The sequence below is a fragment of the Equus asinus genome, chromosome 10 (assembly GCF_041296235.1).
Source record: "Equus asinus isolate D_3611 breed Donkey chromosome 10, EquAss-T2T_v2, whole genome shotgun sequence".
NCBI lineage: Eukaryota > Metazoa > Chordata > Mammalia > Perissodactyla > Equidae > Equus > Equus asinus.
In genome coordinates this window covers 11,291,122-11,306,329 of record NC_091799.1, presented here as the reverse complement: position 1 = coordinate 11,306,329, position 15,208 = coordinate 11,291,122, and the positions used below count along the sequence as shown (strand labels likewise).

The following is a 15,208-nucleotide window of genomic DNA, read 5'->3' as shown; positions in this document are numbered from 1 at the left end:
GGGAGGGTGGAGCGGGGGCGGGGCTTGGGGTGGGCGGGTCCGGGGGCGGGGCCTGGAGGGGCTCCTCCAGGCTGGAGGCGTGAGCAGGCTTTCGGAGGCGGGGGCGGAGCTCGGCGCTCGGGGGCGGGGCAGGAGGCGTGGCCAGGCGCTCGGGGCGGGGCCGGGCGCGCGGCGCAAGCGACGGCGGTTGCCAGGGTGAAAGGTCAGGCGCGCCACGGCACTCCCAACATGGCGGCTGCCGGGGCGGCGGCGGAGGTGGCGGCGCGCAGCCCGGGAGCCCCGGCGGGGACGGCGGCCCGAGCGCGGCGCCCGCCGCCGGCGCGGCCCGCACGGCTGCCCCCTTTACTCGTGCTGCTGGCGGCGGCGGCGGGGCCGGGCGCGGGCGGTGCGGCGCGGCTGTACCGCGCGGGCGAGGACGCCGTGTGGGTGCTGGACAGCGGCAGCGTGCGCGGGGCCACGGCCAACAGCTCGACCGCGTGGCTCGTGCAGTTCTATTCCTCGTGGTGCGGCCACTGCATCGGCTACGCGCCCACCTGGCGGGCCCTGGCCGGGGACGTGCGAGGTGAGGCGCGCCCCTGCGCGGGACCCCGACCCTCGCCGGCCGGGCCTGGCCCTGCGGCTCCCGGGACTCGCCCCTCCGGCTCCGCCTCCCGGGCCCCTTTCCCCCTGCCCTACAGAACCACCCCGCTTCGGCCCCCGCTGGCCGGCGCCCCGGATGACCTCCATATGAACCCCGTGAGATCCCGGGAATCTGTCTCAAGTCAGAATGACAAGAACCCTTCTCCCCCAGCTCTCACTCCACGCGGGGGACAGAGTAGCCCTCCCAATATCGCTCAGCTCTCCAGACGCCTAGTTTTGAGCCCCCAAGAGCTGCGTCTAACCCCCGGGACTTTATCCCAGCTGTTCCCTGCGTACACCCCATCCTCAGTATTCCGTTTCAGTGCCTGCAGGATCTCCATTTTTATCCCAGGCCCCTTTCCCTTTAAATCCTTCTTCCTCATCCTCTTCTGTTTTGGATGGCTGACCATATGGTGGATACTCCAAGTGAGCCCCCAACTTAGACAAGCCCACACTCTGCGGACTTCTCCATAGAAGCTGAAAAAGAACCCTCAGAGCGTCCATTGGGAGGTTCCTTGTTAATAGACGGACAGCCTTTGATAAGTCTGTCGTCCACCAAACTGCTGGTCGTTTTCCCACGCTTCGTCGTTGTTTGGCACTTCATTCATGCTGCAGACTCTTGAGCAGTCACTAAGTCATTCAGCTGCTCTGGGCAGAGTTGTAGTGGGAGTGGGCATTTGCAGCATCTTCCTGCAAGCTGGCCGTGCTGTAAATGGGAGGTCAGTTGTTCTGAAGTAGGAGCCAGTCCCCAGCGAGAGCAAGGTTTGGCAGGACTCTTGCCGATGTTGAGCAAACCTCTAATTATATGTTTCAGTTGGTGACAGGGTAACAGATTCCCGCGCACTCTTCCTCCCCCTTGGTTTTTAAGTCTCATATCCAACTGTGTTGTGATTGTCTCACATCTAAACAGGTTCGTGAACTTGTTAAAAGTCTAAATAGGGTTTGGTGGGTAGTTGTAAGTGATTGTCTTTAAGATGCCTTCTCATCTTACCTCGGAGTGTTGGGAACTTTTGATTCCTAAAGGGTTTGTTCTTTGATCTGATGTTTCCTTGAGTGCCCAGTGTTGGGCCCTGCTCAGACCTGAGATCAGAGTCTAAGACATGGACAGACCACACCTTAGTAGGTTTTTATTTTTAAGCCGTTGCTTTGAGAACAAGCAAGCATTTTAATAATACAGAGAACGTTTTAGTTCTTGTTTGTTACTTGGTGGCAGAAACACAGATATGTAAATTAAAATACAGGTAGCTCTGGCAAGACACTTGTCACCTGTTTTGTGTGCATTTTGATTTTTTTCTGAAGTCTAAAAATCGTAAACCAGATTCAAATATTGCAAACTATTCCCTCGTTGGACCAGCACGTAAAGCGCCTTGGCAGTTGGCCCTGGAACTTGGAAGGAGGTTACTTCTGAAAGGGTAGCTAGTGAAATCCTTGCCTAATGGTGTGATTAACTTAACTATTAGCTAAATAAGGTTATCTTAAAAGGGTTGGACGTAATCCAAGTCAAGGCAGAAAGAACAGGCCTGAGACTGAGGGAGATATGGCAGAAAGTGAAAGACAGGTGTGGCCCGGAAGACGGGCCAGGAGCAGGGGAGAGAGGAGGAGGGGCTGTGGGGGCCCAGGCAGAGGGCCCCCAGAGCCAAACTGCCAGCGGGGCTGTCTGAGCACCGGCTGTGCCTGGAGGCAGAGCCCTCTGCACTGGGGGGAGTGTCCCGCTTGGGGCCCCCAAAGTGAAGTCACCTGGGGACTTGTTATACATGTATGTTGTCGGCCCCAGCCTAGCCTGCTGGGTCCAAAACCCCGGGCATGAGGCCCTGGGTCCTGTCAGCACAAGGCCCAAAGTTGGAGCTTGGTTGTTCTCAGGGACAGTAAGTCTGCAAGACACCTGCAAGAAGGGGAAGTGTGGCGTGTGACCCCCCCTCGCACTTGTCTACCACACACAGGGCTCCTTGGTTAACCCTTTGCCCCCCACCTGGTGACCACAGGACCCTTTCTGTGCCTAATTTCAGCAAACTCCCCGTGGAATACGTTGGAAAGAACTGCCCTCGCCCTCGCCATGGAAGTCGGTGGCAGCTCCCACCGTGCTCCCCACCATGGGCCGTCCCACAGGGGAAAGGGTGCCGCTCGCCCATGGGGGTTAGTCTAAGTGCAGTCGTTGCTCACATGGTCACCACTTTGGTCTCCATCACTCACCTGTGAATTGGGCTGTCCTGTCAGTCCCCCAGGGCACGCAGACCTCGGACTGGGACCGCTTAGGTGCTTCTCCCCACCCGTCTCAGAATGGAGAGTGTCCCACCAGCTTTCCCCTTTTCCCACCCCATCCCAGTCCCTGCACCACTGTGGCTTCTAGAAGGTGAGTGGTTGTGGTATGGACTCTGCTCCCTGACTTGAGATTGCCTCAGGCGGGGGAGCACTGAGCTAGCTGAGCAGCTGCTTCCTTGCTCGCCCCCCACCATCACCTCCTAATTGGCCTCTTCCATCTGCTTGGAATGAGCAGAAAGCTGGAGGGGGTGGTCTGCAGAGGCTGGGGCTCCTGGTCCCCAGCTCGGCAAGGCCTCCGTGTTCCAGCTTAGGGGGACCTTTGTTTCCTAAAAGATTTGCATGGAACTCTAGCTCTTCGTTGACATTTTCAAGATTTTGAAAATGAATGCTTTTCCTTATAAGAAGCTGGCTTAACAAACAAAAGGTCTGCGGTTGGGTGTGGCCAGATGTCGTTCCAGTGTGTATGTAGACCTGGCTTAGGCCTGTGGCTTCTACGTCCTGGACAAAGCAGAGCCTGCTGTGTTCCTGAAATCGAAGCCTGGGCTGGGTGTTAGCTCAGTTTGTGGTGCCGCCGCCTCCTGTGGTGGGAGCTGGGATGCCTGTGGCCCAGGGCAACCCCGCACCACTGAGGCCTCCGTGCGGAGACTGTCCTCAACGCAAGGAGGGTCCCTCTCAGCGCCACCGGGGCCTTGGTATCTGTCCTTGCTTGGCTCTCGGAAGCAGAGCACCAGGGGAAGCAGGAGCAGACTTTCTGTAATTGGCCCCACAATTCTAGATGAGAGACTCAAAGGGGAACTCGAGACTTGGCGGCTGTTACGTACAACACGTGCCTTATTTCCCCACCCTGCCGTCCTGCAGCCTGAAAGGGGGCATTGGCGCATTTGGGTCACAGTGGTAACACCTGAGGCTGAGTGAGACTGAGTCATCCACTCATGGTCACACAGCTGAGTGACAGGCTGGATAACTCCAGAGCCCCAGTGGCTCACTCCGTGTGTCTCTGGAGGCCATGGCTGGGGGCACGGCCTGCAGGCAAAGATGGCCGCTCCGTGCCTGCCACTGCATCCTGTCGGCTCTGTCTTGCCTCCCACTGAGCTCTTCATTCACCACCTGGTCGGCCTTCCGTCCATGTGGCTACACCGCGGCTTCCTGGAGATGCACTAGACCACTTGGTATTCCCCGCAAGAAGAAGGAAGAGGGCACTGAGGGGGAGGGGGTGCTGCTGGCAGCAGGAGGGACTGCTGAGCATGCCTGCAGGTGTGTGGCAGAACAGAGAGCCCCAGGAGGGCTGCTGGGAGCTCACCAGGGCTCGGAGAGGGCGAAAAGAGAAGGCAAGAGGCAGGCTGCTGGTGTCCTCCCAGTGCGGGCGCAGGAAGCCTGTGGTGCCCCCTCCCAGGTGGCCGTGGTCAGCCCCACTGAGATGCCCTGTGAGACGCAGGCTTCCTGACGACCGAGTCCGGAGGGAGGAGCACCACCGCTGCCTGAAGCTTGGGACCCTGAGCGACGAAGCCCCGAACCCCCGTCAGTAATGTGGCCGGCGCCCCCTCTGCTCTCGAGCCGAGCTGGGACTGAGGTTCTCACAAGCGCCTCCTTTCTCGTGCCACACCGCTGCGATGCTTCGGTGTTTATCTCCAAGAGATGATGCGCGCCCAGGAGTTGCTGTTTACCGTCAGCACTCTGGAATGCCTGCCGGCCGAATCCAGCGTTACTTTAACAACCCCCCGGCCAACACCCAGGATGAAAGGACCCTTGAGACTCTGGCCCGGCCCTCGACTCCCATATGCGGCTGAGACAGAGCAGTGGACTCTCAGGCCAACTCTGGGTCACTTCTGAGTCACTGGTGCCGGCTCTACTTGTTAGCATGTGGCTTAATCTCTGCCCAGGCCTATACATCCTACACTGCGGCTTGAACTTGGAGCTTATCTAAAAAGACCTCTGCTCGGCCAGGAAGGGGCCTGCCCCAGGGGAGGGAATGTGGGGCCGGAAAACCGGCATGGCCCTGAGTTCTCATGAGGGTGGAGAAGCCACGATGGAGCTCTGGGCCTTAAACACTGCACTCCAGCTGCGTTCTTTAAAACCTAGGAGGTTAACTAATCTGTACTGTAATCATTTTTTAGTGCTAATTGATGCTTGACCATAAATCAGACTTTCATAGACTTTTTCATTAGAACCTGACCACTAAGGGTAAAAGGTTTAATCCTGTTAGGTTAAGTAATATAGTTACTTAACAGGGAAACTTGAAATGATTTTTACTCTACTGCATTATGAAAGCTGAATTATTTCACAAGTGTTTTTAAGCCTGTGGTACTAAAAATAGGCAGGCTCGGGAGCGCGTGGCCTGACTTCCCCGTGGGTGCCCTGGTGGGCACAGGCTTGCGCGCCTCCCAGCTGGCACTCTGCACCCTGTGTTTGGCTGGGGGCGGATGGCGGGAAAGCAGGCGGTCTGCATTCAGTTTTGAGCGTTTCTCTCCTTTGTCTGGTGGGATCCAGACAGGTGGGCAAGGCGGGTGGAGGGGAGGGGACAAGCTGAATGAGGCACATACCCTCAAGCTAGACTTTGAATTGGTGCACATTTTACTTGATAAAATAGACTGTCTCTCTATTGTATTGCTGTGAATGCCGTCCATCTGCCAGATACTTACAGTGACTTCTGGCGCCGAAATTCTCCTTCTTCTGCTTCCCTCGGGAGCCCCCCGCCCCACACAGGCACGCCTTCTGCCAGAGAGACAGAGGCCCTGTGAAGTGTCGGTATGCCCTCCACCAGGATGGCCAACAGGCTTCAAGTGAGCCGCGTCATGTCTGGAGCGGGTCTGCAGACTGACTTGCTGCTTCTCAGGGATCCTGAGAAGCCAGGGCGGGTCGCGGCCTCTGCGCCCTGGCACACGGCACTGTCCGTCAGTGCTCCCTGTGGAAGCGGCTCTGATGTCTGCTCTGCGTCCGTACCCGCACGCTGTGGACCGCGCACTGAGTGCTCCCCTGCCCAAGTGCTGTGCTCAGTGCCCTCCTGAGTGGAGCCTGGACTTCACGGGGAGGAACAGATGGTGAGCAGGTCCCAGGAAGATAAACAGGATGACTGGGCTGGCTGGCACAGGGCCGTGGAGGAAGACCTCAGAGGGGCGGCGTTTGAGACTCGGAAGACTAGGCAGGCGGGGCAGCCGAGGGAGGGGCACGCCACATGGAGGTGACAACCGGTGCAAAGGCCTGAGACAGGCGGGGCTGTGCCGAGTCCAGAGCACTGTGAAGGGTCATTGTGTCCTAGGGTGGCGAACCAAGGTGGTTCCGATGGCCTGGGCAGCAGGAGAAGCAGGCGGGCGCAGGCTTGTGGGCTGGGTGCACACATGCCTCCTGGACAGCGGGAAGGAGGAGTGGTTCCAACAGGGAGCCCTGTGACGTAGTTCCCGTGTGGAAAACATCTGTGCTCCCTGGAGAACTGAGGGCCAGACACCAACTGCGGCGGGGATCGGGATGCTGTGCCAGAGGTGAGGCGGCTCCCCCACTCCACCAGGTCAGGGCCAGCGGCCTGTGAGGGGAAGAAGAGGATCGTGGGGGTAGAAGACTTGTCTTTCTAAAGCCAGTTCAGGTGTTTTGGGGTTGATCTGCAGGTTTGTGCAGAGAAGGAAAGACTGCTTTCCAGGTAGAATTGTGTTTTTGGATAGATGGTCTTTGGCCAAAGCTTGCCGAGTGAAGCGTCTCGCGCCCCGGGAGCCGAGCGCGGGGTTGCAGCGTTGCCGTCGTGTCTGTATCCAGGGCACAGCTGACATTCCTGCCCTGAGCCAGTCACTGCCCAGTGCTGGCTAGTTTTCCTCTACATCCTGCTGTAAGAAACCTTATTGGAAAAAGGACCAAAAGGGGGTCGCATGTCCTCTCAGTGTCATGTTGGGGTGTCATTTCACAGGCTCCCCCAGGGCCGATTTTCCAGGGGAAGTGCCTGTGTTGGACTGTACTTAGCCGTTAACTCAGGACGCAGAGTCTGACACTGCACGTGAACCCCCAGACCTTGTCTGGTGGACAGCTTCTGTCCGGGAAAACGGGGAGCCCCAAAAGTGAGGGTCTTCCTGCCCTGTGGGTGCTGGCCAACATTGTCTCCTGGTCGGGCTGTTCCTGCTGGCCGTGGGCTCAATCCCTGCGCACCTGCCACATCCTTTGGTCGGCAGTCCAGTGATGCCTGTGCATTCTATGTTTGTCCGAGTTGCCTTTAGCTTTTTGGAAATTATGCCCTGAGGCTGGCTTAGGATGGACTCAGTGTGGAGCCCTCATACTGGTAAATTTGCTGAGAGTTTTCTTTATCAGAGATGTCGAAGTGCACACGAGCTGGGATCGGTTTTCCTGAAACGCCCCGCCGTCAGACTTGCGGAGGCCTGCTGCTTTTTCAGGTCACATGGCAACTGTGGCTCTTTTCACCACTGTGATGGGAATAGGCAGTTGGTTAAAACCTGGGGAAAACCAAGGTTTTTCTTTTCCTTTTTCATTTTTAAGCTGCCAGCAGTCATGCCCTATTTCAGAGGGCAGGGTCCACCCGCCGGACACCTGGGAGGTCAAAGGAGCTTCGAAAAACCGGAGTTGGTGACAACAGTTTGCACTGTCTTCACTTCCTCTGCTTAGGGGCACCTGAGCTAAAACCGTGCACTTCCCTGGAGCCCAGGCTGCACCTCCTCTCCCTGCCCCCAGGCTGGGGCCTCAGGGAGGAGAGCTGGCTCCCTGCTTCTGGGGGGCAGGAGTGGGCACAGGGCAGGAGGCAGAGGATCAAGAGGGCTCTTTCCGTTGAGTTTCGAGAAGGATGCCTGGGACAGCCAAGTGGACATGGCAAGTAGCTGAGTGATGCATACAGTGTGGGCTAGAGTGTGGGGAGAGAGGTCAGGGGGTTGACATGTGATGGGTCAGCCGCCCTCCACCCTGCCCTGACCCCCAGGGACTTGGGACAAGGGAGAAGGTTCCTGCTCTGCTGGTGATCTGTGCCCATTTCCTCCAAAATATCCATGGTCAGAGAGTGGTGGCTGAAATGTCAGTTTCAGGGAAGGACTGTGGGGCGCGGGTGTGTGAGGCCTTCCTGTCCGCCCAGGATCTGCGTGTTGGGCAGGGGACTGACCTGGAGAGAAGCCGTCTCGGCCGTCCTCTCTGTAGCTGCCAGAGCCCCGCAGGAGGCTGCCTGGGTGTCACTGGGCACTGAGATGAGAAGGAGGGTGGCAGCCACTCTGCACTTGCTCTGGCTGCCATGACCCTGCGCTGTTTGTCAGAGCAGTGCAGTCGTTCACTCATCACCCCGTGATGTTTCTGAGTTCTCCGTGCAGATCAGTGGCTGCTGTGGCTCTCGGGACAAAGCACAGAATCCCTCCTGAGGTCTGCAGCCTCGAGGGGACTGGCACAGCCCACAAACTCTGGAGGTGCTCACACGGCCGCCCTCCCTCCCACCTTGCTGGGCTCCACCTGGACTTGTCTTCCCTTTCTCGTTCCTCTGGGCTCTGGTAGTAGTCACTGTCCAGTAGGACAGCAGTTCCCAGGGTCACATGAGTTTGCCGTTGGTCTGCATGAGCATGTTCCCACTGCTCTGCCAGCCAGAGCTGGCTGTGGCGAGCGCTCAGGACATGTTCTAGCAGCACATGCTTGCCCACCTTGCCACGAGCCCCTCTGTGCTCACAGCACCCTTAGGAGAAAGACATTATCTGGCATCTCTGTTTTACAGGTGGGGCAACCGAGGTGCAGAGAGACTGATAAGTTGCCCAGCTTCTCAAAACCTGTAAGCGGCAGAGCAGGGTGTGGGATGGACACTGCCTGCAGATAGATGTCCTCGTGTTGTCTGGCGCTGCCTGCTGTCCATCTACAAGGATGGGCCTGCTGGTGCTGGGCCAGGTCAGCTTGCTCGGTGGGGACCAAGCTAGACTAGTACTTGGGAAAGATGCGCAGAGGAGGTGGCGTTTAGACAGAGACCCTGGAGGGCAAATGGGAACGAGTTCAGTAAAGAGGTTGGGATGGGGTCCAGGCAGAAGCCAGAAGATGTCAGGCTGTGACCTAATAAGAGTCTGGAAGGACGCGCAGTGGCCATCAGGGGTGGGCGCGGGCGGGACACAGTGAGGCTGCAGGACCACGGGGCGGGGGCTCGTCCACACTGTGTTGAGACTGGCCTTGCTTCTGAGACTGTGGAGAGCCATCAGGGTCCATTCAGGATGGTGGCCTGGTCCCAGCTTACTGCTGCCTGTCCACACAAAGGAATGGTGGTTGCTCACTGACTCCCTCCCAGAAGGGCTCCCAGGGTGCTGGTGTGTGCTGGTGACCACCCCTAGCAAAGCCCCTCCTCTCCTGACTCAGCCTGCCTCTTTTTTTTTTCCTTTTTTTTTTTGAGGACAATTAGCCCTGAGCTAACATCTGCTGCCAATCCTTCTCTTTTTGCTGAGGAAGACTGTCTCTGAGCTAGCATCCTTGCCCATCTTCCTCCACTTTATATATGGGACACCTGCCACAGCATGGCTTGACAGGCAGTGCATAGGTCCTTACCCAGGATCCGAACCAGCGAACCCCTCGGCCTGCCTTTACTCCTCCTGTTTCTCCACCCAACCATCTCCTTTGTCAGACTGAAAAGAATTTCCCACCATTCCACTGGGTGTCGGTGAATTAGTGTATTGTCAACAGTGAGCTGGAAAAGAGTGATCTGCCGGTTATACATGGGCCGCCCAGTGTGGAGATTGGTGAGGAAAGCAGTGCTCAGCCTCGTGGATCAGGAGTGTAATGAGGAGTAGAGGGCATAGAAGGAGAGGAAGGCTGCCCACCCAGCAGTTTCCTCCACCTTCCTGCTCACTGTCTGGGAGTCAAAGGAAGGCACTGCTCAAGGACAGATGGCTCGTCATGGCTGGGGGAGCCGGGCGGGCAGGGCTAGGAGGCAGAGCATTGGGTCCCTCCCCACTTGTCCTGTAGGGACCTTGGGCTCAGTTTCCTCACCTGCAAAGTAGGGATGGTGACAGCCATGTCCCAGGCTTGGATGTGAAGCTGAAGTGGGACAGCGTGGTCAGAGTACTTTTAAAACATCGAGTCCTGAACAAGATGCAAGGAGGCGAAGACAGGGTCGTGTTGGCCGGGGGGTCAGAAATGGTGCCACGAATAGGAAGTGACTGCTCTTCTGCTGTCTTGTTGCATTCCGTGCCATGAACGCTGGCTGCCTCAGGAGGGGACACATGCTGACTGCTACGTTCCTGCCCCTTGGGGCAGGGCTCCTGGTCTAGAGGAGAGCAGGTGTAGAATACGGTGGGAATACAAGGATAATTTGTTTTCCCAAAGAATTGATTTCCCATATATTTAAGAAGGCTAAATGTCGTGCAGAGGCCTTTTGAAGACGTTGTCGGGTGACATGTTGGTTTAGTCCACGCGTGGCTCTAAGGGTTTAGAGGAGTGGACGTTTGGCTGCGGCCTTGGCAGCAGATGGAATTGGAGGAGGGGTGAGTCTGCATTTGAGGTAGTAGGGTGAAGGGAGGAGAATATTCTGGTGAGACATGCACAACACTGACAAAAGTGCAAGGCGGGCGTGCTGCTATTACTGATGTTTGCTCTGTGCCTGTGATGGTGGCGGCAGGCTCTGGAGCCACCGAGCTGACGCGGAACCTGGGGCAGATTCCTCAGGCTCTCCGAGCTTCAGCCTCCTCATCCGTGCCATCCTGCCTCTGTCACCAGGCAGATCCCCACGGTGCCTCACTTGGTAAGAAAACTTTGTAAACTTGCTTTGTTTGGGAGGCAAGGCGGGTGGGAGCTTTTCTTGCTGTTGTAACTGTGCCTGGTAGGGCTTGAGGGAAGTCTCTCTAAGGAGGTGACATTTGTGTTGAAATTGATTTAAAAAAAAGCAGCCAAGTACAGGTCACAGAAAGCAGTGTTCTGCCCAAGGACGAGCAGTTGCGAAGGTCTCAGGGTAGCAGTGTGTGTGGACCTGTCGGTGGCTTGAGGGTGAGGAAGGGGGAGATGGAGGGTATGAGGAGGGGAGTCATGTGGCTGACGCAGGGCCCGAGGACGCACTTCCAGACGCGCAGGCCTCACTGAGGGCTCGGCACCCTCCAAGGCCCCTGCCAGCTAAAGCTAGGATTTTAAGAATCGCATAGTTAAATCTTGATTTGAACGTTTACTTACTTTCTTATTGTGGAAGGACAGTAGATGGGAACAACTTGCAAATCTCTGGGCCTTGGGGAATTTGAAGTCCAGCGGGAAAGACAGAACAGCACAAAGAGTCGGTAACATGGTGAATTTGGTGGGGCTGCTGGCTGCTGCCCCAGGAGACGCAGACGTTACCCGTGTGCTGGGAGCTGGGCCCGTGTGCGTGGGGTGCTGTCCTCAAAGCCGACTATTAAGTCACCGTTGGGGTGGTGGGGTGGCTGAGCTGGGGCATAGGAGCCACGTGGCAGCATCGAGGCCTTGCTCCCATCTGGAGCTGCAGGGCCAGGCCTGGCACGGAGGTGTGGGCGAGCCCGCCAGAGCCTCCGGTTCCTCTGGGATGGGTTCACAGCGCTTGGGATGCTGCAGCCAGGGTGACGAAGCCGTTAACACAGTACTGACAGCCTTTCCTACCAGCCACGTTTGCAACTGGCGTGTCCACCTTTCTCCAGGGCTGTGTTAGACTCAGGAGGGTGATTAAAAAGTGGTTGTTCCTGCCCTGGCCTGGTCGGATTTTCATCCGGCGTCGTTGCACCTACGGCGCCGTGGACATCAGCATCTTTCACTGGGCCCTGTGTGGAGCCTCCTTGCACCCTCACCTCAGGGAGGGTGGAGACTGAGAGCAAAGAACACGCAGGCGGCAGCGCACAACGTGTCGCACACGGTCTGCACAAGTACCCTGGGGATTAGAATGTTTTCCGTTTATTTTTATAAATAACACATACTTGTTAAGAAAAATCTGAAAAACAGAGAAGTAAAACTGAGTGAGTTCCTCCCGCAAAGCCAATCGTGAGGAAGGTCTCTGAGTGTTTCCTCTGTGTCGGGCTTGCTGGGTCCTTTCCCTGTGGTCGTGGTGCATGCTCAGTGTGGCGCTTGGAGCTTGCAGCGGTGCCTCACTGTCTTACTCTTTCTGGGCAGTAGGGTGCTTTTTTAAGCGTGAAATCAAAGTGTGTCCTGGAAATTCCTAGTAAACGATGAAGCTGTGTGTTTGTGAGCAGGGAAGAGGCGGAACCAATGACACACTTTGGCGAGGTGAATGGAAGGAGAAGCTAAGAGGACAGGCTCGGAAAGGCCACCAGCAGAGTGGCCGGCGCGGTCCGAGCGGAAGGTGCAAGTGCGAGGCGCAGCGCTGGGCGTCCCGTGCACGTGACCCCAGAAAGATGGGCCTGCCATTCAGGACGTCCCGTGCGTCTGCTGCGCCCCTGGGGGCGTGTTAGCCGTTCTCCCTCAGTCCTGTGCACGTGACCCCAGAAAGATGGGCCTGCCATTCAGGACGTCCCGTGCGTCTGCTGCGCCCCTGGGGGCGTGTTAGCCGTTCTCCCTCAGTCCTGTGCACGTGACCCCAGAAAGATGGGGCTGCCATTCAGGACGTCCCGTGCGTCTGCTGCGCCCCTGGGGGCGTGTTAGCCGTTCTCCCTCAGTCCTGTGCACGTGACCCCAGAAAGATGGGGCCTGCCATTCAGGACGTTCCCGTGCGTCTGCTGCGCACCTGGGGGCGTGTTAGCCGTATCTCCCTCAGTCCTGTGCACGTGACCCCAGAAGGATGGGGCTGCCATTCAGTACGTCCCGTGCGTCTGCTGCGCCCCTGGGGGCGTGTTAGCCGTTCTCCCTCAGTCCTGTGCACGTGACCCCAGAAAGATGGGCCTGCCATTCAGGACGTCCCGTGCGTCTGCTGCGCCCCTGGGGGCGTGTTAGCCGTTCTCCCTCAGTCCTGTGCACGTGACCCCAGAAAGATGGGGCTGCCATTCAGGACGTTTCTGTGACTGTTTTTCAACCATTTACAGTGGCCTCTGGACATGAGTTGGTTTCACTGAGGCCATGTAAGCGGAACAATCTGTGGTCATTGATTGTAAAAGACATAGCTTTGGGGTTTTTTTACTTTATCTTTTGCGTTATATTAATACTGGTAAGTATTTTTTATAATTACAGAGGGAAAAGTCATGCATTTTAAAGCAAAAGTGGTATATGTATATTCAGACCTTCATATCTGTACAGTATCTAGTGATGGTCAATATTTTCTCTCTCCTTCCAGACGTGTTTTTAATATAACCTCTGAAGTTTTAGAACATAGCCAGTACTCAGAGAAAACTCGTTTTACATGATTTTTAGCCACATTCCTGGTTTAGACCAGTGTCATATGGGGACACAAGGCATTGTCACAAGGAGACGGTGACAGACAGTTGTGAGTCCCACGCAGAGGTCACTGAGCTGCAGGAGACGGTGAGTGGGACTTGCCTGGTCCCTGGAGTGCTCCCTCCCCCAGGCTGCTTTCTCACGCTGTGTGCTCTGCTGTTCGTGTCTCTCCAAGGCCACCATGATGCTTGGCTGTCCTGCCTCCTTAGGCTGTTCCCCTGTGGGCGAGGAGCCAGGAAAAGAGAAAAGCTCAGTAGTCATCTTTGGAGGATGTTAGGGAAACACTTCCTTTGAAACCGGTGACTAAAGGGACAAGGTAAGGTTTCGCTTACCTCCCGTGTGTGAACCGGCCCGCAAGGTCCCCGTGAGCGAAGGTTCCTCTGTACGGAGGCGTTCCCATCTGTTAGAGAGGCAGGGATGAGAGGAGACGCCCCCACCTGCCTGCAGCCTCCAGGAGTTAATGCGTTGGGGGGTGTCAGTAAGAACGGAGGCAGAAGCACGCCACACCACCTGGGAAGCAATCTGCCCAGAAGAAGCGGACGCAGGTGTAGATCTAAGGATGAACATTTACAGGAAATCCAGGCAGAGGGCCCACAGGACACAGCATCCGAGCTCTTCACTAAGCAAGTGCGCACGCGTCCGCCTGCGGCCACAAACGGGCCCTCTTTGGACCCAATTCAAACAAACCGTTTAAGCAAAAAGGAGACCGTTAGGGAGATTTGAATCCTGACTAGCTGTTGGTTGCTGTTAGCGTGTTGGTCTGATAATGGTAGTGTGCCTACGCTGGGAAAGGGGCCTCGTCTTTTAGAGGCACAAGATCGTAGACGACGACGCAGTGACCGGCTGGCTGAGGGCTGCTTCAGGCCAGTTCCGGAAGTGAGTGGGGATTTGGATGAAACCAGATTTGCTGTGGGCTGGTCAATGTTGATACTGAGATGAGGGACACATGGGGGTTGTTATATGATTGTCTCTTTTTTTTTTTATTTTTTTTTATTTTTTTAAAGATTTTATTTTTTCCTTTTTCTCCCCAAAGCCCCCCGGTACATAGTTGTGTATTCTTCGTTGTGGGTTCCTCTAGTTGTGGCATGTGGGACGCTGCCTCAGCGTGGTCTGACGAGCAGTGCCATGTCCGCGCTCAGGATTCGAACCGACGAAACACTGGGCCGCCTGCAGCGGAGCGCGCGAACTTAACCACTCGGCCACGGGGCCAGCCCCTGATTGTCTCTTTTTTTAACATGTTGGAAATTTTCCATAATAAAAACTTTAAAGATGGGGAAAAAATATATATTTGAAACTGCTCCTTTTCTATCCCAAGAATGGCAACAGCATTCGAGGGTTTGTGGGAGGCGTCTTGGGAAAGTGTTGGAAACCACTTCCTAGTGTTTTTACACACCAGTGTCTTTGACTTGAAAGACCAGTGGTCAGACGCTGCCGGTTCTTAGTCTCATGAGAGTGAGTGTGTGGGAACGTCCCAGCTAAACAGCCAGACCACGTCGGATTAATCTGCACATGCTCCCCTGGTGCCCCTGCCGAGGGGCCGGCCAGCGCTGACAGCCCTCTTGTTACCAGTGCCTTCATCCATCACCAGGTCCTTCATTAAGAGACCGCGGCTTAGGAAGCTGCGGAGCGATTTGCAAGTTCAGCAGAAATCAGTTTGCTGTGTTTTCATCAGTGTTGGAGACGCATCCATGCTGTTGGCTGAAGCTGTGTTTTCTTCCCCACCTTGACTCAGGAATGTTCTGTGCCTGGAAGGGCTCAATTGATGACCTGAAGGGAGGCATGGGCTGATGGCTCACGTGGATGCGGGCCTGGGGTGGGACCGGCCAGCCCAGTGCCCGCTGCCCTGAAGGCCATGCTTCTGCTTTTCAGACTGGGCCGCTGCCGTCCGCGTCGCTGCCCTGGACTGTGCAGAAGAAAAGAACCACGAGGTGTGCCGAGCCTATGACATCCACTTCTACCCCACCTTCCGGGTGAGCGCCATCCTGCCCTCTCTGGGCAGGCTCCTTCCTCTGTCCCTTTTGCCATCTGTGCCCACCTTTCTTCACGAGGGGCTTCTTTTAAGTTGAAATTCACCACA

At 56.4% G+C, this 15,208-nt stretch overlaps 1 protein-coding gene across 1 annotated transcript in view; it reads left to right on the top strand.

Moving 5' to 3' along the window:
• The first annotated feature begins 209 nt into the window (after positions 1 to 209).
• Positions 210 to 15,208, top strand: part of QSOX2 (quiescin sulfhydryl oxidase 2) — a 36,090-nt gene continuing 21,091 nt past the window's right edge. The window contains exons 1-2 of the mRNA XM_044778378.2: positions 210 to 562; positions 15,001 to 15,101. Of these exons, the coding sequence (XP_044634313.2) occupies positions 229 to 562; positions 15,001 to 15,101 (435 nt within the window). The 5' untranslated portion in view covers positions 210 to 228. The remainder of the gene's footprint in view (positions 563 to 15,000; positions 15,102 to 15,208) is intronic.